Raw genomic sequence first — 25,298 nt, forward strand, 5'->3', positions numbered from 1 at the left:
ATCCCTGGAGTTGTAGCTGTGGCCAGGGACATACATATATGTAGTCACTGGTGTCGCACATCCTTTCTTTTGTTATTAATTTGTCTGTTGGATATTATTCGCCACTATCGTACATAAATTTTCATTCTATAAGTAAGATTTTGATGTATTTTCGATGTAGAACTTGGTGTTTATTTTGGGTCTCGCCTCCACGGCTGTTTTTTACCGGTAGGGTGGGGGTAGGGTGGGGTAGGGTGGGGGTAGTTGTTGGGAAACCGAGTAGTGGGATGCGGGAGAAAAGCCGAGTGGTCAGCAAATGTGTTCTGACCGGATATGTCATGTGTTTGAGACCCATGAATACTGTCAAGGTCATTAAAATATATCAAACGATGGTTGGAAAATGAAAACCCCTATAATTTAGAGTATATGTCCGGAGATACATATGTAAGTAAAAAACCTCTTACAGCGCCCAGAGATCTAGATACTATAATTAGTTAAATAAATCTATAATTAGTTATATAAATCTCTGCTGCGCTTTACGGGTATTTTGTTCCTGGTAATTACTCATGTGTTAATATATTGTTGAATTTTATTTGAGGAGTCAATTTTCATTCTCATCAATCTACCTAATTACAGTATTTTTTGTGGATACAGAAAGCGGTTACTCGCAACTCGCATTTTCTAACTAGAAACCCTCCTCTGTTTAACGTCCTTTTAACAGCCAATCTCATTTAACGACGTTACAGGTTTTTGAGGTGGAGGAAATCCGCAGTATCAGCAGAAAGAAAACAACGGCCTGCGGTCAGTACCAGTTCACTGCCCCACGACACGTGGATGTCGAACTCGCGACCCAGAGATAGAAGGCTAGTGTGGCGATATCTTAACCACTCGGCCATCGCAACCCCATACATTAAACATTTACCAAAGTCCTTTAAGTACACCTATAGAATTCCGAGAGAATTGCTCCGGAGGTATCTCCGCGCATGGGTCGCAGTGCTATAATTTGACACCCCACCCACCCACATCCCCCGCCCCCACCCTTTTCGATAGAGCCACGCGGCAGTTGGGATAGCTAAAGCTTTGATGTACCTTCAGTTATTCTTTGTCTCGTTTGAAATTAAAGCAATGAATTCTGAATCCTTTATTGATACAATGCGGATCTTTGTTATAATAGATTTATGTTATAGATATAAATTATATCAACTTTCCAATAACAAAGGTGTACATGAAAAAGGATTGTTTTTGTCCTGTCTACATGTTAGCCAATATCCAGTCCCTGTGGTAAGAGGTCCGGGCATAGACGGTAGGCCCCACTTTGCATTTCCTGTTCCCCCACGACACAGTTCCCGCATGTACCCAGGTGCCATTCATGGAGCATTGCAGAGGCCCGCCACTGTCACCCTGGGAACATAGAACCAAAATATAATATCCAATTATGTATTGTGTATTGTACATGTTGTATTCTCGTTATTCTAGATACAGTCTCGTCGACGTATTCTCGTTATTCTAGATACAGTCTCGTCGACGTATTCTCGTTATTCTAGATACAGTCTCGTCCACGTATTCTCGTTGTTCTAGATACAGTCTCGTTCACGTATTCTCGTTATTCTAGATACAGTCTCGTTCACGTATTCTCGTTATTCTAGATACAGTCTCGTTCACGTATTCTCGTTATTCTAGATACAGTCTCGTCCACGTATTCTCGTTATTCTAGATACAGTCTCGTTCACGTATTCTCGTTATTCTAGATACAGTCTCGTTCACACCTCATAATGACGCTCGGGCTATGTCCCCTCGACTTCGATCATCTACATTTAGATCAGATCGATTTTAAAGTAACTTAGATCAATTCGGTTTTGAAGAAACTCTTGAGAGATAGGCTGGCTCTCTGGGTTTTTTTCTCTCTCCCAGAATGCCTCATTCAAGATGGCTGCCAACATTGACAGCCATCTTGAATGAGGCATTCTGGAAGAGAAAAACCCCATAGGAGTCATCAATTCTCCCCTGTATCTTGGTTTTCAAAAACAGAAGTGACATACCTATCTTTAACTGTATATTCTTGATATTTTATCTTTTCTGGTTCTTTTTGAACATCTTCTTCTTTCAATATCTGTTGTTGATGATTCATGGTGCATACCAAAACACATTGGAACCCAATTCATCAGAGGCCTTGGTGATTAAAACAAGATCTCATGACAAATGATCCTGATGACAGGTACAAAGTTTCTGTCTGTGTATCAACCATGCTAGATTTGTTACACCCCATGTTTAAATATGTGTAAACCGCCAGACTTTCCAGAATGAGGCTGTGAAGAATTCAACATGACAGCCTCCATGTGTTTACATCACGTCAGGATGTTTATGGGTTTTAACATTATAAAATATAGTAGGCAAGTTGTTTTTTAAATCTTTTTGATCTTATCATAGAATATTTATTGTAAATATATGAGTATATTATAGAATGAAGCTGTTTTTATCATGATTTACGGAGATTGATTTGTTGATGCTCAAGTTATCTTTGACTCAGTGTTACGGAGGTCATTTTGTGCAGAATACAGTAGATTTAGATAGTTTGTATTGTAAAATTAAATCATCTCAGTTCAAAATGATCATTCTGAATTGATGTCTTCATTACAGTAGTTGCTAGAACTAAAAATACTACCATGGTAAAATGCTTTCACTTTCTATTCTCGAAATTTTCTAGAGAGTGTGACGTCACATCCATAACTGTCTGAAGTTGTACGGAGGTCATTTTTGGAGATTACAGTAGATTAAGATGTTTTTTATTGTAAAATGGAATCATGTCAGTTCAAAATAAACATTCTAAAACTGTGTCTTTTTAACATGCTAATCTAACATGCTAACATGCTGTTTTATCATGATAACATGCTGTTTTAACATGCTGATTTGCTGTTTTGACATGTTTATATGGTGTTTTTAACATGTTAACATGCTATTTTAAATTCATGATTTTGTCATTTTTGTTGTTTGTGTCATTTTTTTGTCATGAATTTGTCATTTTTGTCATGTTTTGTCATTATTTGTCATAAATTGCCATTATTTGTCATGTTTTGTCATGATTTTGTTTTTTTTCTAATTTTTGTCATGATTTTGTGATGTTTTGTCATTTTTGTCATGATTTTGTGATGTTTTGTCATTATTTTGTCATGTTTTGTCATGATTTTGTCATTTTTGTCATGATTTTGTCATGATTTTGTCATGTTTTGTCATGATTTTCTCATGTTTTGTCATGATTTTGCCATTTTTTTCATGATTTTGTAATGATTTTATAATGATTTTGTCATGTTTTGTCATACTTTGGTTATTTTTGTCATGATTTTGTCATGTTTTGTCATGATTTTGTCATTCTTGTCATCCTTTTGTCATGTTTTTGTCATTTTTGTCATGTGTTGTCGTGATTTTGTAAAGTTTTGTCATTTTTGTCATGATTTTGTCATGATTTTGTCATGTTTTTTTCATTTTTGTCATGTTTTTGTCAAGTGTTTATCATGATTTTGTCATGGTTTTATCATGTTTTTGTCATTTTGTCATGTTTTTGTCATGTTTTTCATGAATTTGTCATGATTTTGTCATGCTAACATGCTGTTTTGGTATTTTAGCATGCTAACATGCTATTTCAACATGCCAGCATTCTAATTTAACATGCTAACATGTTATTTGAACATGCTGATTTGGTGTTTTAACATGCTAACATGCTAATTTAACATGCTGATTTGGTGTTTTAGCATGCTAACCTGCTATTATTACATGCTGATATGGTGTTTTAACATGCTGATTTGGTGTTTTAGCAACCTAGCATGCTATTTTAACATGCTGATTGGGTGTTATAGCATGCTAACATGCTGTTTCGACATGCTAGTATGCTATTTCAACATGCAACATGCTATTTCAACATGCTAGTATGCTATTTCAACATGCTATGACAAATTCGTGACAATATATGGCAAAAAAACATGACAAAAATGACAAATAATGACAAAACATGACAAAATTATGACAAAATTCATGACAAGAATGACAAAACATGACAAAAACAACAAAAATGACAAAATCATGAGTTTAAAACAGCATGTAAACATGTTAAAAACACCATATAAAACAGCAAATCAGCATGTTAAAACAGCATGTTAGCATGTTAGATTAGCATGTTAAAAAAACACAGTTTTAGAATGTTTATTTTGAACTGACATGATTCCATTTTACAATAAAAAAACATCTTAATCTACTGTAATCTCCAAAAGAATGACCTCCGTACAACTTCAGACAGTTATGGATGTGACGTCACACTCTCTAGAAAATTCCGAGCATAGAAAGTGAAAGCATTTTACCATGGTAGTATTTTTATTTCTAGCAACAAAACAAAACCTTTATTTTACTACTGTTATGAAGATATAAATTCATAATGATTATTTTGAACTGAGATGATTCCATTTTACAATCCAAACCATCTAAATCTACTGTAATCTCCAAAAATGACCTCCGTACAACTCAAGACAGTTATGGCTGTGACGTCACAGTTCCGGGAATAGAAAGTGAAACCAGTTTGTCATGGTAGTATTTTTAGTTTTAGCAACAAAACAAAACCTTGATTTTACTACTGTAATGAAGACATCAATTCAGAATGATCATTTTGAACTGAGATGATTTCATTTTACAATACAAACTATCTAAATCTACTGTAATCTGCACAAAATGACCTCCGTAACACTGAGTCATAACTTGAGCATCAACAAATCAATCTCCGTAAATCATGATAAAAACAGCTTCATTCTATAATATACTCATATGTTTACAATAAATATTCTATGATAAGATCAAAAAGATTAAAAAAAAAACCTTACCTACTATATCTTATAATGTTAAAACCCATAAACATCCTGACGTGATGTAAACACATGGAGGCTGTCATGTTGAATTCTTCACAGCCTCATTCTGGAAAGTTTGGCGGTTTACACATATTTAAACATGGGGTGTAACAAATCTAGCATGGTTGATACACAGACAGAAACTTTGTACCTGTCATCAGGATCATTTGTCATGAGATCTTGTTTTAATCACCAAGGCCTCTGATGAATTGGGTTCCAATGTGTTTTGGTATACACCATGAATCATCAACAACAGATATTATAAGGTATGTCACTTCTGTTTTTGAAAACCAAGATACAGGGGAGAGAATTGATGACTCCTATGGTTTTTTTTCTCTCTTCCAGAATGCCTCATTCAAGATGGCTGTCAATGTTGGCAGCCATCTTGAATGAGGCATTCTGGGAGAGAAAAAAAACCCAGAGAGCAAGCATATCTCTCACTCTTCTGATGACTAAACATACTTTTGTTTTGTACTATTTTCCTAAATGTGATAGAACCATAGAATAACTTTATTATACATGTCAGATCAATTCCATGAAATACTAGATTTAAACCTGTTTAATAAATGCTCACACTACCGTTCGGATATTCCACGTTTACGCTCAGTAGTAACATGACATTAAGTTGCGTTTGGACGATAGCTAAATGATTTCGTAACACGGGGAGTAATGGGGTCACGGGAAGACCAATCTATGCTAGCGCAAAAAAGAAATGAAAGTTCGGTTTTTCTCGTTACTCCCCGTTTTAAAGTTTTCCTACACAACAGAATGTGAGGAACTATATCTATTTCATGTTGAAGTGATAGGAGCTATCAGCTCGAAACCTTGGATTATTGATATTAATATAGAAATATAGAAATGAAATACAATGACTTACATAACAGGAGTTTTTGGGTTCCGAATCGGTACAGATCATATCGGCGGAAATGTCGGTGTCATTACCAATGATGCCGACCTGACACTCAGCATTGGTTATCACTGGTACTTTTAGTTCCTGGAGAATCTTGGCCGAACTTGAAGGTCCTGGGGCAGCCGAAAAGATATATAGAATTAATTACGCTGTACTCCGATACTAATGTGTGTCTATCGTACACAATATCGACCATGCATTGTCATTTTATTTAACTACATAGTTTTTCTTGTTTTGGGGGGGGTTTTTTTTTGTTTTGTTTTGCATTTTTTATTAAGATATTTGGAAAGGATTCGGTTAATAAACTACTGAACTTTTGCTAACATTTTGTTTCTGAAGCTATCACACAAAAATGGTTTATAATGAGGTATAGAATTTCCTAGAACTCAAATACTCAAACATGAATAGCGCTGGTGGTGCCGCGATTATCAATACGTTCACAGGTTCTATAGGGCATTGTTGAAGGGAGTTATGTAACCCTTTTAAGGCATGAAAATAGTTATAACACGAAGACGTGTGTCTCCCTACATCATCACGACACTCCCGCCATGTCGACCAGGTTTAGCGACTATACATCACAGGTACATGGTTTACCTTTGATTGCCCCCCAACCGGTGACATAACAGGTTTTGTTCAGGAAGTCCATGGTGTCGTTTGCCAGTTCGGGTATAGGCTGGATGTAATTGTTCAACTTGGCAGGTTTTTTCAGCTTTATGATCGCCAGATCGTGTAACACGTCACCATCATAGTCAGGATGCTACAACACCATATTGACGTATTACGTCATCATTTGTCTATATTTACCGGTGTATAGTCTATATTTGGTATAACATAAGAAAATGATGTTTATTCTTAGTTTGGCGCGTGGGAATACATTGTTGACAGTGAATGAAGTGCGGGACCCGCTTCGGCATACACCTTGTTCTACTTTTTCTGGATATTTATAGACCGGTATACCTGTTTTATGTTATGTACATTTATAGACCGGTATACCTGTATTATGTTCTGTACATTTATAGACCGGTATACCTGTATTATGTTATGTACATTTATAGACCGGTATACCTGTATTATGTTCTGTATATTTATAGAACGGTATACCTGTATCGTGATATGTACATTTATAGACCGGCATACCTGTATCATATTATGTATATTTATAGACCGGTATACCTGTATTATGTTATGTATATTTATAGACCGGTATACCTGTATCGTGTTATGTATATTTATAGACCGGTATACCTGTATTATGTTATGTATATTTATAGACCGGTATACCTGTATTATATTATGTATATTTATAGACCGGTATACCTGTATTATGTTATGTATATTTATAGACCGGTATACCTGTATTAAGTTCTGTAAATTTATAGACCGGTATACCTGTTTTATATTATGTATATTTATAGACCGATATGCCTGTTTTATATTATGTATATTTATAGACCGGTATACCTGTATTATGTTCTGTATGTTTATAGACCGGTATACCTGTATTATGTTCTGTATATTTATAGACCGGTATACCTGTATTATGTTATGCACACTTGTAGACCGGTATATCTGTATTATGTATATTTATAGACCGGTATTCCTGTATTTTGTATATTTATAGACCGGGATACCTGTATTATGTATATTTATAGACCGGGATACCTGTATCATGTATATTTATAGACCGGTATACCTGTATCATGTTATGTATATTTATAGACCGGTATACCTGTATTATATTATGTACATTTATAGACCGGTATACCTGTATTATATTATGTATATTTATAGACCGGTATACATGTACCTGTATTATATTATGTATATGTATAGACCGGTATACCTGTATTTTGCTCAGTATATTTATAGACCGGTATACCTGTATTATGTTATGTATATTTATAGACCGGTATACATGTACCTGTATTATATTATGTATATGTATAGACCGATATACCTGTATTTTGCTCAGTATATTTATAGACCGGTATACCTGTATTATGTTATGTATATTTATAGACCGGGATACCAGTATTATGTTATGCATATTTATAGACCGGTATACCAGTACTATATAATGTATATTTATAGACCGGAATACCTGTATTATGTTATGTATATTTATAGACCGGTATACCTGTATTATATTATGTATATTTATAGACCGGTATACCTGTATTATGTTCTGTATATTTATAGACCGGTATACCTGTATTATGTTCTGTATATTTATAGACCGGTATACCTGTTTTATATTATGTATATTTATAGACCGGTATACCTGTATTATGCTCTGTACATATATAGACCGGTATACCTGTATTATGTTCTGTACATTTATTGACCGGGATACCCTATATTATGTTATGTACACTTGTAGACCGGTATACCTGTATTATGTTCTGTATATTGATAGACCGGTATACCTGTATTATATTCAGTATATTTATGGACCGGTATACCTGTATTATATTCAGTATATTTATAGACCGGTATACCTGTATTATGTTATGCATATTTATAGACCGGTATACCTGTATTATGTTCTGTATGTTTATAGACCGGTATACCTGTATTATGTTATGCACATTTATAGACCGGTATACCTGTATTATGTTCTGTATGTTTATAGACCGGTATACCTGTATTATGTTATGCATATTTATAGACCGGTATACCTGTATTATGTTCTGTATGTTTATAGACCGGTATACCTGTATTATGTTATGCACATTTATAGACCGGTATACCTGTATTATGTTCTGTATATTTATAGACCGGTATACCTGTATTATATTCAGTATATTTATAGACCGGTATACCTGTATTATGTTCTGTATATTTATAGACCGGTATACCAGTATTACGTCATGCATATTTATAGACCGGTATACCTGTATTATGTTCTGTATATTTATAGACCGGTATACCTGTATTATGTTCTGTATATTTATAGACCGGTATACCTGTATTATGTTATGTATATTTATAGACCGGTATACCTGTATTATGTTATGTATATTTATAGACCGGTATACCTGTATTATATTCTGGATATTTATAGACCGGTATACCTGTATTATATTCTGTATATTTATAGACCGGTATACCTGTATTACGTTCTGTATATTTATAGACCGGTATACCTGTATTATGTTCTGTACATTTATAGACCGGTATACCTGTATTATGTTCTGTATATTTATAGACCGGTATACCTGTATTATGTTCTGTACACTTGTAGACCGGTATACCTGTATTATGTTATGTACACTTGTAGACCGGTATACCTGTATTATGTTCTGTACATTTATTGACCAGGATACCTATATTATGTTATGTACACTTGTAGACCGGTATACCTGTATTATGTTCTGTATATTTATAGACCGGTATACCTGTATTATGTTCTGTACATTTATAGACCGGTATACCTGTATTATGTTCTGTACATTTATTGACCAGGATACCTATATTATGTTATGTACACTTGTAGACCGGTATACCGGTATTATGTTCTGTATATTTATAGACCGGTATACCTGTATTATATTCTGTATATTTATAGACCGGTATACCTGTATTATATTCTGTATATTTATAGACTGGTATACCTGTATTATATTATGTATATTTATAGACCGGTATACCTGTATTATGTTCTGTATATTTATAGACCGGTATACCTGTATTATATTCTGTATATTTATAGACCGGTATACCTGTATTATGTTATGTATATTTATAGACCGGTATACCTGTATTATGTTCTGTATATTTATAGACCGGTATACCTGTATTATATTCTGTATATTTATAGACCGGTATGCCTGTATTATATTCTGTATATTTATAGACCGGTATACCTGTATTATTTGCTTCACTGGCATCTTCCTTTCTCCTCTTGTCTTTCTTTCGTTCTTTCTTCTGTTATACTCCCCGACGACTACTTTAATCGCCTTTTTCCTTCGAAAATAACCAAAGGTTTAACAAACACCAATACATGACTATAAATCTGACATCAATGTTGGATATTAACATTATGAATAACAGCAAATTGACGGGCGCGAAAACACGGGATAGGACATGATCACAGGCGCTTGCATAGAAAATGAGAATTTAAAAAAATGACATCAGTGGTATGTGTACTGTGTAAAAGTGAAGGCTGGAAACTCAATCACGAGCAAAATGTAGGGTGGCTGATTTCTGCCATTTCGTTGTGTCATTATGACGCACCGACAGAACGATAATCTTCGTCTTTTCGCCCTGATAATATGTGTTATGGCGCCGCGCCATAAAGAAAAGACGCCACAACTCAATGCAAAATAACGAAAACGTGAGGTCGCTAATCAGCGGGGCGAGTTAATTCGCCACGCTAATCATCGTCTTTTCGCCCATCGTTATGGCGCCCCGCTTATCAGCGTCTTTTCGCCTTCCAGCATGCATAAAACGAAAAAAACGCTGATTAGCGGGGCACCATAACGATAAACAGCGGGACAGAAAGACGAACAATATCGTCTTGTCGGTGCGAGAAGACGCTGTTTATTGGGGCGCCTTAAAGATAAACAGCGTTATGGCACCCTACCTCTCAATCGATTATTCAAACTGATACGACGGATACTATATATATACTACTGTCATCTAGAAAAAAATATCTTTAATCTAACGTGTCACTCCATACAAACTGTTACATCCAAAACTCAATCATTCCTGAAAATATCGCCAAATTCCTCCTCCAGGACACCATTTTTCAAACTACTCCCTAAGCCTGTCCAGATTCCTCATTTACATACGGAGTTGAAAGGTCATGCGTTTATATAATCGTCTGTCGCCAGGTGCACATTTTGTGGTCATCTCCACATGCATTTTGTCTGGAAAACGCTTAGGTTCGTTGACGATTTTCGTCTAATTTACGATTATTTGAGGAGTTTCATCGAATAAACGATGATTTACATTCATAAAATATTTATTATTTTGAACGTTAGAGTACCATGCACCGTATATGACACAGTACACAGGAAAAGCAAACGAAGCCAAGAATGCCCATTATGCAATCACATCACGTAGTAGGCCTAGACATTTCATACTTTTGAAATTGAAAAAAATAAATAGATAAATTGGAAATGGATTAGCATACCTTTGTCACAAAGGTAGAACACAATGCTTATTGCCAAAAGGAAAAGTGTATCACGTATAAGACTGTCATCAGGTTACTGGAACGTATACCAACATTGCTTACTTCAGACCTGTTCATTTATTTCCACAAATTTTACAAATATGATCATGTCGTCGTCAAATACGGAGATCATACCTCAGACCTGCCAAACGATTTATACGGTATGTGATCTTTTTGAAACCGTATTGTTTGCTTACTTGATTTCAATTTTCATAAACTTGATATCATTTTGCCGCTTAGTGTCAACAATGTCAAAGAGCTTAACGCATTGTAAAGTATTCGTCGTACTATTGAATATCTATGTAATTCCACCCTACTTTACCTAACATAATATGTAAGTTATTGATGAATTACCCGATTAAGTGTAATTGAGTGTGTAAGCATCCAACGTTACTCCAATAATAAAGCTGGCTGAAGGGCTATTCCTTGTCTTTATAACACCACTTTTCTAGTATGCCTCCGAAGCATACTGTAACGCCACTTTAACAAATAAACTTAAGAATATGCAGAATAAAGCAGGGCGAACAGACAGACGAAGAAATAGAACAGAACATTGTGTATGTTTTATAATATTCGTAACGATAACTCTCCTTATTTAAAGTCCCTACTCCCACCCACAGTGTGTAATCATACTAATTATAATCTTAGAAACAGAGATAATTTGCAAAACCCACTCTATAGACTACAAGTCACAAAATCGTCTTTTATACCAACTACATAAAATTCCTTGAACAACCTATCAACAGAAGCCAAATCATCAGAATTCATCAGACATTTAAAAACCTTTCTATCTCGGCAAGATAACATTCCAATTCAAACTAGAACTGTCGCCAGGATGGCTGACGAATACCCCCGCAATCTGCACGAGTCAATGGTGAATAGGAACTGTTAATTAGAGGCTAACTAAGATAACCCAGTAATATAGTGACCAGTTGCAATAACAACAGTAATTTTGAGAAAAAGAAAGTGGCATGCACATCTACCCATGGTCCTCTATATTTGTGTGAAGTTTCATTGAAATCGGCCCTTCGGTTTAGGAGGAGTTGTCCGGACAAACTTAAAGTTATGGTTATTATCAGAAAACCTTTTTAAAGTGACCAGTTGCCATGGCAACCATAATTTTGTGAAAAATAAAGTGACACGCACATCTACACATGGTCCTCTATATTTGTGTGAAGTTTCATTGAAATCGGCCCTTCGGTTTAGGAGGAGTTGTCCGGACAAACTTAAAGTTATGGTTCTTATCAGAAAACCTGTTTAAAGTGACCAGTTGCCATAGTTACCATAATTTTGAAAAAAAAGAAAGTGGCATGTACATCTACCCATGATCATTAATATTTGTGTGAAGTTTCATCGGAATGGGCCCATCGGTTTAGGCGGAGTTGTCCGGACAAAATGCGTCTACAGACAGACGGACGGACGGACGGACAACATGATTCCAGTATACCCCCCTAACTTCGTTGCGGGGGTATAATAAAAAATCTAATACGGGCAAAGAGAAGTCAACATAATACATTGCCATTTACATAATCGTTGCAGTCCTCTAAAATATGATCTTCATAAAGCCAATCTTTTAGCAAACTCTACCTGCGAACGCGGTCACCTTTGTAAAAACTCCTCTCATTTCTTACTACACTGTAAGAAAAATATGATCGAGTCAGAATCATTATGCTTCAATCACTTAACTGGTACAAAGAAATCACATTGGAACATCTTTTTTCGGGGACGCAAATCTCGATACTAACCATAATATTCTTATTTGCAGGTCTGTACAAATGTTGATATCAGGTTCAATTTCAACAAATTTTATTGCAAAAAGCAAAAGGATTTGGCATCAGGCAAAGCCTATTTTAGCCATCTCCAAACAAATCCGGTATGGTACAATGGTAATAAAACATATAAACAGTAAACAACATATTATATTAGTGTATCTCCCCAACCCATCACACATAGTAGAAAGAATCTAGGCAAATCTCCCAGTTTTAGTTACGTATTCTGATATACATTTTAACAGATATAAGTTTGTTTCTTCGTTACAATCATGACAACCATGCAATAGGGTTTTAATGTTTAAATGGGAATGGGGAATAATAGGATTACTCACTTGGTTCATTAAATAATGGACATATAAATAAATAATGTTCAGCTGTTTCACTACCGAGGTTGCAAGAACATACTGGAGAATCTCGTAGTTGATCTCGAAGGAGGTCAGAATTTAGATTGCTAGCAGAATTTCTGAGCTGGCACAAAATAACATTCATAATTTGCGAACCGTTATTCATAAAAGCTTGTGTTGCACCAGATTCCATTGTTTTGATTTGAGAAAGAAGTGTTTTGAATTGCGTAATAGAATGAACATTAGATAGATCAAAATTTAAAGCAAAGGAATTAAATTCCCTAAAGGTACTAGGGAAAAAGCTGCTGTAATAAATTGCTGTTCTACATCTACATATATATAATTTCTGGTCATTCTTAGTGGATATCTTTCATTTTCAAGCCGATATAAAAATGGCTGTACAATTTCATTCAAATGTTGTGGGGACATGCCGTGGAGTATCTTAAACATAAGTATAAGTTTGTGTTTTTGACGCCGATCAGAGAGTGATTCCCAGGCAAGTTCTTTATATAGTATATTATGGGAGGTACCTCTGCGCAATCCCGTTATAACCCTGGCAGCTTCTAAATGAACAGATTCTAGTAGATTTTTACATTGATCAGAGAAATTATCCCATAAAACATCTGCATATTCTAAAATGGGTAAAATATAAGTTTTGTATATGTTTAAAAGAGTTTTACGTGAAACTATTGATTTTAATGTTTTTAGAATATTTATTCTTTTAAAAGCTTTCTGGTATACATAATCAATATGATGAGTCCATTTACAATCATCAGATAGTATTACTCCTAAATGTCAGGTTCGAAAAGATTTAAAATTTAATATGAGTTTGTCCAAATCATATACCCAGGTAGCCAATTTTATTCCCTTTCTTTTCTCTTTCTCTTTCTGCCACTCTCCTCCTATCCAATCTAAACCCTTCCTTCCAACACCAGCTGTGTATTAGTACCTACATTTATACCAGTAAATTTCATGTATTGAGTGTACCTGCTTTTCACTGGTCTTGTCGGCGAAGGTAGCCCCAAGGATATGTATTCGAATTGAGACCAAAGAAGGACTACAAGTGAACATGGATATGATACTGAGCACAGGATGTGACGAACATAAGAAAGCAGAAGGACTTGTGTGTTAGAAAAGCAGTCTACCTACGTCGACAAGGCCAGATAGGCCACATACATCATTCCGTATTCGTTAGTGTTCCTTATCTGGTCTGCCCCTTTCTATCTTTATTCCCGTTAAAATACAATATAAGTTAAAATAACCCATTGCGTGACGAAATTTGTATATATTCAGTGATACGGAAAGGACGCAAGTAAGTTGTACTACTTTTGTCCATTACATTTGATTATAGCTGCAATAAAATTGATTAGAACAAAACTTAAGAAAAAAATATAGTAAAGAAACTGAATTGAAATGAGAAAGAAAAGAGAATACTTTAGAGGTATTTCTAGGAGTTAGTTTGTGTCAACGCCAGAATTTTCAAGTATTTAGGGCTACCCCTCCCCCCAATTTTATATATATGAACTGCTACTATGGAACAATTAAACAGAAATAACTTTTCGTATGCATCGTGGCTAACCCTTGCATAGAAAATATTACTTTCATTTTTTTTTTTTTTTATGTGACAGTGGTATGTGTAATCTGTTAAGCTGAAGGTTGGCAACTACGCCACAGGCGAAACGGCACCCCATCTCACTTCAATCGACTAAAAAACACATTTATTCAAACTGACATGGTGCACACTATATACAACCGTCATCAGGAAACATTCATCTTTAACCTACCGTGCCACTCAATACAAATTGTTACATCCAAAACACAATTTTCGTATTTGACGATGACATGGTATTTGTAAAATGTGCAGAAATAAATGAGCAGGTCTGGAGTAAGTAATGTTGGTACACATGTATACGTTCCAGTAACCTGATGGCAGTCTTATTCGTGATTCACTTTTCTTTTTGTTCGTCCAGATTTCAGTAAACTGCCAAAAGTAAATCAATAAATAAGCATTTTGTTGTACCTTTGTGACAAAAGTATGCAAATCCATTTCCCAATTACCCCTTTTTTTTATTTCAAGTTTAAAATGTCTAGGCCTCCGCGTGAATGTGATTGCAGAATAGGTATTCTTGACTTATTTTGCTTTTCCTGTGTACTAGCGGATTCAGAGTTGGGGGGGGGGGGGGGGGGGGGAGTGGTCCAGGGGGTCAGGAACACCCCCCCCTTCCTTTCACATGAGAAAAAATTGTTTATAGCCTTAAAAACCGTTCATTATTTAGAAAACGATACGATAGTGACGTTCCGTGTGAATCAATATATGCCCCCTCCCCTTCCACTTATCGAAAATCTTATTCTCGAAGGATTGCAAAATTTGCTATAATCATTTGATCAATTTTGTTCCGAAATTTTGGCCCCAAGACCCCTCGCCAAACCCCCCCCCCCCCCCCCCCCTTTCCAATTCCTAGATGACCCCCAAAAGTACACCGGACGACTGACGATCATATAATCGCATGACCTTTCAACCCCGTATGTAAATGAAGAATCTGGACAAGCTGAGGGAGCCGTTTGAAAAATGGCGTTCTGAGCGGGGAATTCGGCGATGTTTTCACGGATTATTGTGTTTTGGATGTAACAATTCGTATTGAGTGGCACGGTAGGTTAAAGATGAATGTTTCCTGATGACGGTTGTATATAGTGTGCACCGTGTCAGTTTGAATAAATGTGTTTTTTAGTCGATTGAAGTGAGATGGGGTGCCGTTTCGCCCGTGGCGTAGTTGCCAACCTTCAGCTTAACAGATTACATATACCACTGTCATATCAAAAAAAAAAAAAATGAAAGTAATATTTTCTATGCAAGCGCCTGTGGGTAAACCGTAGGACTTGCTGTTAACATGCAATTTGTTAAGTTGTTTTTGCGAAAAATGCATGTTTCAGGGGACATAATTAGCTCATTTGTATCGCATATACTGCACAAACTAGCCATGTAGTTTTGCCCACAAATGTCTATAGCACAAAATAGAAGCATTGGTTCGGCTAGATTTGACTTTATTGTATGTATCAACACTGTTTTTATGAAGAACTCTAGAAATTGCCAGAAGACTTGAAGACAAATGTTCAACCGTTTAACAAATTGACTTTAAAATGTCCTTACTATGATCACATGTTTTAAAAGGATGATATAGCAGCATTTTTATTAATTGAAATACCTTCCTATATGCCATATTTGTGTTATATTATTCAAAGCCGCCATTTCAAGGTCAAAACAATACAAGCGTTTATACGTACATAAAGTAAAATCCGGTCAAACAAATGACACTTGTTAGCATAACAGCTTGGCTATTTTTGAGGTTTGGCAATTTGCGTGACTTACAATTAATCCATGTTACAACTTACCACAAAGTAACTATATAGAAGAAACTAATAGCGTCTACGGCAAATTATTGGTGATTGTAAGAAACTATATGTCCAAACAAACACTTTGGTATATTACATGACAATTTTTGTGCTATTCTTTAGATATTTATTTGTGTTTGAAAATCAACATTATACTACTTTCTTGACGGTCGCATATAGTGTGCACTGTGTTAGTTTGAATAAATGTGTTTTTTAGTCGATTGAAGTGAGATGGGGTGCCGTTTCGCTCATGACGGAGTTACCAATCTTGTGATTACCACAGTACACATTACCACTGCCATATCATTTTTTATTTATTTATTTTTTTGAAAATCACATTTTCTATGCAAACGCCTGTGGAAATGATCATTCACGCCACATACTTGTTCCCGACTGTAGAGTTGGCCGGGAACATGTTCATTCACGCGACATACTTGTTCCCAACAGTAGAGTTGGCCGGGAACATGTTCATTCATGCCACATACTTGTTCCCGACAGTAGAGTTGGCCGGGAACATGCTCATTCACGCAATATACTTGTTCCCAACAGTAGAGTTGGCCGGGAACATGTTCATTCATGCCACATACTTGTTCCCGACTGTAGAGTTGGCCGGGAACATGTTCATTCATGCCACATACTTGTTCCCGACTGTTGTGTTGCCCGGGAACATGATCGTCCAAGCAAACTACTTGTTCCCGACTGTAGAGCGAGCCGGGGACATGATCGTTCATAGTCGCTTACCTGTGCCGCTAGCACAGAATGACTTACCTCTCCGCGTGCACAGAGTGACTAACCTCTCACCGCGTGTACAGAGTGACTAACCTCTCACCGCGTGTACAGAGTGACTTACCTGTCCCCGCGTGTACAGAGTGACTTACCTGTCCCCGAGTGTACATAGTGATTTACCTGTCCCCGCGTGTACAGAGTGACTTACCTGTCCCCGCGTGTACAGAGTGACTTACCTGTCCCCGTGTGTACAGAGGGACTTACCTGTCCCCGTGTGTACAGAGGGACTTACCTGTCCCCGCGTGTATAGAGGGACTTACCTGTCCCCGTGTGTACAGAGGGACTTACCTGTTCTCGTGTGTACAGAGTGACTTACCTGTCCCCGTGTGTACAGAGGGACTTACCTGTCCCCGCGTGTACATAGTGACTTTCCTGTCCCCGTGTGTACAAAGGGACTTACCTGTCCGCGTGTGTACAGAGTGACTTACCTTCCCCGTATGTACAGAGTGACATACCTGTCCCCATGTGTACAGAGGGACTTACCTGTCCCCGCGTGTATAGAGTGACTTACTTGTCCCCGTGTGTACAGAATGGCTGACCTGTTCCCATGTGTACAGAGTGACTTACCTGTCCCCGTGTGTACAGAGGGACTTACCTGCCCCCGTGTGTACAGAGGGACTTACCTGTCCCCGTGTGTACAGAGGGGCTTACCTGTCCCCGTGTGTACAGAGGGACTTACCTGTCCCCGTGTGTACAGAGGGACTTACCTTTTTCTGAAGGTACAGTGAGCAGCTGTGAGTATGGTGTCAGCGTTTAGAAGGGTACCGCCACATATAAACTTTTTCTTTAACAGGATGAGCACTTGCCATGGCCAAGCGTCCTCTGCGGCTGTAGTGCCTCCAATAATGGCTGGCGGTATGTCCAGTTCATCGTTACCTCCGTCTTCTGAAATATCAGCGACAGAAATGTTAATAGAGACCCACTCTAAAGCTGAGTAAATCTTAGATCTACATTAACTCTGTTATCCCATCAGTACAACAAGCAAAAACACGTTTAACAACCTTTTGTGTGCATCATTTATAAACTGATAAACAATCATATAGTTGCTAAATAAAACAGTTTATTTGTGGTTCATATATATTCAATGAGTTTGACTGGCTACCGTTTTGCACGTGTGAAGATGTCGGTATGTTCTTAATTAATAGTTTAGTCAATACTCAAAATACAGCCCAAAGCGGGACCTAACAACAACAGAATGTATCTGGTTTTAGATGGTAGGTACCTACATTAAAACAGGAGTCTACCAAAATCGGCCATGGGAGAAATATCTTAAGGCTTTCTAGGAAATCAAGAAAATAAGAGAAATCACATGTTTACCTTCTTCAAAGTGTAATATCTACTTCTTGTGTAACGACGCATATAAGAAATGAACAATATAGTTAGACTAAAGTGCAGTACAGTTGTGCCAAGTTTAGCAAAGAACTAGCAATATGTGTTGAAATCATTTTTTGTTTGACGATAATTGATTTTGACGATAATTGATTTTGTTTGACGATAATTGATTTTGTTGTCTTTTTTTAAATGTAGATATTATCATTAAGTTATTTCATAAACAAATTAAATGAGTTATATTTTACTTCTAAAATGGCGACATTTCACTAGTTTGCATATACATATAACCGATAATACATCATTAGGCCAATTGAAAACACTGTGCATCGCTTATCTGCAATATCAATTTTGGTAAGATCAGTTTACATATGTGTCGAAGGTCGAATCATGTTACCGATTCCAACACTTTTTGACACTATTAATTTTTCGATGTTTTAATTTTGTTTTTAGTTTATAAAATGCAATAAAAACAAAATTGAATGGTTGTTTGACAGAATATTTCGATATTTTTCACCCATGTTTTCCACTCATATCATACTCGTGAAATACATTTTATATTAAACGGGAAACCATTCAATGTCCTCTATATGTTTCAGGACTCCGTTTTTAATTATCTTTAATTGTCAAAACTAAAACTTCGTGCTTGTCATTTATCATAAGATGAAGACAATGAATCTTTTTGAGCAAAAATGACACGTAAAACATGATATACCTTACCTGCCAATGTGACCTCCGCAACGTAGCCATAGATGGCTAAGACCATCAAAACCAACCTTGTGTCCATGGCTTCTTTGATTGTGTGGCAGGCAAACTTAAAGTTATAAGTCCTAATAGACCATCTGATCAACTTGCCTGTGGCCACGTTTCAGCCTGACATGTGTGATTAAACAGGAGCGCTAACGGGATTTTTTGTTATTTTTGTTTAAATCGTGATGTAGAAGAATAGACGTCCATTATATCAGTTGTCCTTCTGTTGTCCCTAGATCGTCCTACAGTTATCTCCATTTCCATTAATGAATACAGTCTAATTGATCATGAAAGTTAAGTGCTGATTGGCGGTCACTTAGTTCTAATAAGACAGGTAGTCATTATTATGCAATACCGAAGTGTTTTAACCCAGTTATGAACCCAGTTATGTTCAAATAGGTGTTAGTAGTAAGACTGGAGGACACACACCCCGACCAAAGTATACCCTAATGGACAGATGAGTGTCCGACTATCTCAAATATATGTTTTCAGATTTCAGGAAATATAACGACAGTTAACGCATGATATAATATTGAATCATATGCAAGATACCAAATCAAATAACATAAAGGTATATTTCGATTGAGAGCACCTCCATGGACGTATCCTGAACGGTTTGTTGATGGAGTTCCTAACCTTATATATATATTAGAGTTCCAGTGGTTATTGTAAGTGACGTCGTAAATAACATGGACAAATTTGAAAGACGGATTCGTTTTATCGTATGTTTACAAAACATAAAATATCCCAAGTTAGAACATGGTTGTGATGTCATCTATTGTTATAGCATGAAGTATAGTTGAGACATGTCTACTATTATCACCTACAGCTGTGGAATAGTTGGAATTTACAGTGGAATAATTACAAACTATTCAACAGTAACCCAAGATTTATTCCACAATTGAAGGTGAGAAAAGTAGATCTGTCTCAACTATACTTCATGCTATACCAATAGATGATTATTTTGATTTTGAAATAAAATATGAAATGGAAAAATAACACTTGATAATAAAAGGCTACTAAAGTATTCATACTCTATGAGGAAGTTCACATTTGATAAATCCAGAATTCCAAGAGCAGAACATATTCTCTCCAAAAGAAATCATAGAAGCTTGACATTTTTGTTTCGCTAAAATGTCCATCTTAGCATTGACCCATTTCACGAAATACCACTGAATTCCAGTAATTATTTCATAAAGTATATATTCCCTTGATATTCTGTTCTATCTTTTTGTACATTTCTGTTATAAATCTTCCTAAATTGCAATCAAGATCTTTGTCAGAAAAAACAAATTCCCTTTAACTTCATATTAACACATTTTGACGGTTTATTGCCTTTTTGTTTCTATCAATTGTTTAGGCCTCAAATGAATAACTGTCCCGTTTGTCACAGTATTTCTGAAACTGGTGGTTATGTTGGTGTTCCAATTTATGCTCTGTTTCCTGCATTGCTTAATTATGTTCCTGTTCCGAATCGATTGCACACAATATATATCTGACAGAATATCACTTTTGGGATCAAAAGTAATGATAATTTTTGTTTGTGTGAGGAGAACTTCCCTAAAGCACTGTGCACAGTCTCCACGTTGAACAGTGAAATGTCTCAATAGTAACACCATAGTACCTGGGAAACATTCACAGATTTCATGCAAAGCATGATGCATGCGTTTTAGTGAGGTAAACAAGCGAATAGGTTTCAGTGTGTAGTGTGTAAAGGTTTACCTGGAACAGAGGAATAGTTGGACAATACACCTGTGTAATAGGTAAAGGTTTACCTGGAACAGTGGAATAGTTGGACAATACACCTGTGTAACAGGTAAAGGTTTACCTGGAATAGTTGGACAATACACCTGTGTAACAGGTAAAGGTTTACCTGTAACAGTGAAATAGTTGGACAATACACCTGTGTAACAGGTAAAGGTTTACCTGGAACAGTGGAATAGTTGGACAATACACCTGTTTAACAGGTAAAGGTTTACCTGGAACAGTGGAATAGTTGGACAATACACCTGTGTAATAGGTAAAGGTTTACCTGGAACAGTGGAATAGTTGGACAATACACCTGTTTAACAGGTAAAGGTTTACCTGGAACAGTGGAATAGTTGGACAATACACCTGTGTAATAGGTAAAGGTTTACCTGTAACGGTGAAATAGTTGGACAACACACCTGTGTAATAGGTAAAGGTTTACCTGGAACAGTGGAATAGTTGGACAATACACCTGTGTAATAGGTAAAGGTTTACCTTGAACAGTGGAATAGTTGGACAATACACCTGTGTAATAGGTAAAGGTTTACCTGGAATAGTTGGACAATACACCTGTGTAATAGGTAAAGGTTTGCCTGGAACAGTGGAATAGTTGGACAATACACCTGTGTAATAGGTAAAGGTTTACCTGGAATAGTTGGACAATACACCTGTGTAATAGGTTAAGGTTTACCTGGAACAGTGGAATAGTTGGACAATACACCTGTGTAATAGGTAAAGGTTTACCTGGAATAGTTGGACAATACACCTGTGTAATAGGTTAAGGTTTACCTGGAACAGTTGGACAATACACCTGTGTAATAGGTAAAGGTTTACCTGGAATAGTTGGACAATACACCTGTGTAATAGGTAAGGGTTTACCTGGAACAGTGGAATAGTTGGACAATACACCTGTGTAATAGGTAAAGGTTTACCTGGAATAGTTGGACAATACACCTGTGTAATAGGTTAAGGTTTACCTGGAACAGTGGAATAGTTGGACAATACACCTGTGTAATAGGTAAAGGTTTACCTGGAATAGTTGGACAATACACCTGTATAATAGGTAAAGGTTAACCTGGAACAGTGGAATAGTTGGACAATAAACCTGTGTAATAGGTAAAGGTTTACCTGGAATAGTTGGACAATACACCTGTATAATAGGTAAAGGTTAACCTGGAACAGTGGAATAGTTGGACAATACACCTGTGTAATAGGTAAAGGTTTACCTGTAACAGTGAAATAGTTGGACAATACACCTGTGTAATAGGTAAAGGTTAACCTGGAACAGTGGAATAGTTGGACAATAAACCTGTATAATAGGTAAAGGTTTACCTGTAACAGTGGAATAGTTGGACAATACACCTGTGTAACAGGTAAAGGTTTACCTGGAACAGTGGAATAGTTGGACAATACACCTGTGTAACAGGTAAAGGTTTACCTGGAACAGTGGAACAGTTGGACAATACACCTGTGTAATAGGTAAACGTTTACCTGGAATAGTTGGACAATACACCTGTGTAATAGGTAAAGGTTTGCCTGGAATAGCCGGACAATACACCTGTGTAATAGTCAAGTCTAATGATGCCATGTTTTAAGTATGAGAAACACCTCAAACTGTGGAATTGTCAAGATAATGCATAGTGCTCGGCGCTAGAAGGCCCCGAACTATCCATTATCTTGACTATTCCAGTTTTCAATGTTCTCCAATACTTACACTGTAATATTTAGATATTTAAAAGAGATCAAGATGTTTCACTATTATGATTTGGGTTTACAATTTAAACAAATTCTCTCAGATAAATAGATAAGATATATAGGTGTTGTACATTACCTTCAGATAAATGGATAAGATATATAGGTGTTGTACATTGTCTTCAGATTAATGGATAAGATGTATTGATGATGTACATTGCCTTTAGATAAATGGATAAGATGTATTGATGATGTACATTGCCTTTAGATAAATAGATAAGATGTATTGATGATGTACATTGCCTTTAGATAAATAGATAAGATGTATTGGTTATGTACATTGCATTTAGATAAATAGATAAGATATATTGGTTATGTACATTGCCTTTAGATAAATAGATAAGATATATTGGTTATGTACATTGCATTTAGATAAATAGATAAGATGTATTGGTTATGTACATTGCCTTTAGATAAATAGATAAGATGTATTGATGATGTACATTGCCTTTAGATAAATGGATAAGATGTATTGGTTATGTACATTGCATTTAGATAAATAGATAAGATGTATTGGTTATGTACATTGCCTTTAGATAAATAGATAAGATATATTGGTTATGTACATTGCCTTTAGATAAATAGATAAGATGTATTGGTTATGTACATTGCCTTTAGATAAATAGATAAGATGTATTGGTTATGTACATTGCCTTTAGATAAATAGATAAGATGTATTGATGATGTACATTGCCTTTAGATAAATGGATAAGATGTATTGGTTATGTACATTGCCTTTAGATAAATAGATAAGATATATTGGTTATGTACATTGCCTTTAGATAAATAGATAAGATGTATTGGTGTTGTACATTGCCTTTAGATAAATAGATAAGATGTATTGGTGTTGTACATTGCCTTTAGATAAATAGATAAGATGTATTGGTTATGTACATTGCCTTTAGATAAATAGATAAGATGTATTGGTTATGTACATTGCCTTTAGATAAATAGATAAGATGTATTGATGATGTACATTGCCTTTAGATAAATGGATAAGATGAACAGAGTGGATCAGATTTACCATAAAACCCCTGAAACTAATGTCATTTCATACTAATCTAGGTCAGCACCAATCCTACAATATAAACAGCTCACATCTATGTTGTTTAAGATAACAGGTGATGATTAGATACCTCGATAATTTCATAATCAATGTTCCCGATTTCTGAAATAGCTGTCTGCTGCCAACCTCTATGGAATACATTACTGTCTTCCTGTATAATATAAACAACCAGAATATTGACATATTAATAAACTACTATTCTAAGTCATGGACGATAAAGCAAGCAAAATATGAATAAAATATGGGTATATGGAGACCCCCTAAAGGAGTACAAGGAGAATAAATCCATGTGTTCCAGGAGAGCAAGCGTTGCATTTTCTGACGAAACGCTTTATACAGATCTAGCTGAAATCTATGATATGTTGGAGGGTAGGCGCCTTCATTATCATCCAAGTCAAGCACGTTGTAAATCTAGGTCACGTTTAGGAAATGTCACGTTTTCAACAGAAGAACCGAGGTGATGACAACAGAACTAAGGAATGAGCAAACATAGAACACATAAATTTATAAAAAAAAAAAAAAAAAAAATGCGAAGGGGACGTGGAATACGCAGTGTTTTTCTTCTTGTAATTTAGTCCCTGTACCTTGGTATTGTCCTTGTCATAGATTTTACGATTTAGAATCCAGATAGGATTTCGTTTTACATCTGCAGTCGCATGGACAATCAGTTCTGTGTAAACTGGATATCATCAATATTTGTACCAAGCCTGCTTAAATATATTTTATAGCAGGAAAAAAAACAAAACAAAAACAACTAAACAGGACTCTGTGTGAAGCATGTATGCCGTCAACGTGGTCAGTACATTGGCTATCTGATGACAACACACAACGTGGTCAAAACATTGGCTATCTGATGACAACACACAACGTGGTCAATACATTGGCTATCTGATGACAACACACAACGTGGTCAATACATTAGCTATCTGATGACAACACACAACGTGGTCAATACATTAGCTACCTGATGACAACACAACGTGGTCAATACATTGGCTATCTGAAGACAACACACAACGTGGTCAATACATTGGCTATCTAATGACAACACACAACGTGGTCAATACATTGGCTATCTGATGACAACACACAACGTGGTCAATACATTGGCTATCTGATGACAACACACAACGTGGTCAGTACATTGGCTATCTGATGACAACACACAACGTGGTCAATACATTGGCTATCTGATGACAACACACAACGTGGTCAATACATTGGCTATCTGATGACAACACACAACGTGGTCAATACATTAGCTATCTGATGACAACACACAACGTGGTCAATACATTAGCTACCTGATGACAACACACAACGTGGTCAATACATTGGCTATCTGATGACAACACACAACGTGGTCAATACATTAGCTATCTGATGACAACACACAACGTGGTCAATAC

The 25,298-nt window shown here is 36.1% G+C and overlaps 1 protein-coding gene across 1 annotated transcript; it reads right to left on the reverse strand.

The window, feature by feature from the left end:
• Positions 1-1,105: 1,105 nt before the first annotated feature.
• On the reverse strand, positions 1,106-19,426 carry LOC117344146 (testisin-like). Its single transcript, XM_033906801.1, has 6 exons — positions 19,293-19,426; positions 17,951-18,128; positions 9,642-9,741; positions 6,370-6,532; positions 5,743-5,888; positions 1,106-1,380 (listed from the first exon to the last, which is right to left on the reverse strand). The coding sequence occupies exons 1-6, from the start codon at positions 19,357-19,359 to the stop codon at positions 1,231-1,233; spliced, it is 804 nt and encodes a 267-aa protein (XP_033762692.1). The 5' UTR covers positions 19,360-19,426; the 3' UTR covers positions 1,106-1,230.
• Between the last annotated feature and the right edge of the window lie 5,872 nt (positions 19,427-25,298).

This window comes from Pecten maximus, chromosome 2 (assembly GCF_902652985.1).
Source record: "Pecten maximus chromosome 2, xPecMax1.1, whole genome shotgun sequence".
Classification (NCBI taxonomy): Eukaryota; Metazoa; Mollusca; class Bivalvia; order Pectinida; family Pectinidae; genus Pecten; species Pecten maximus.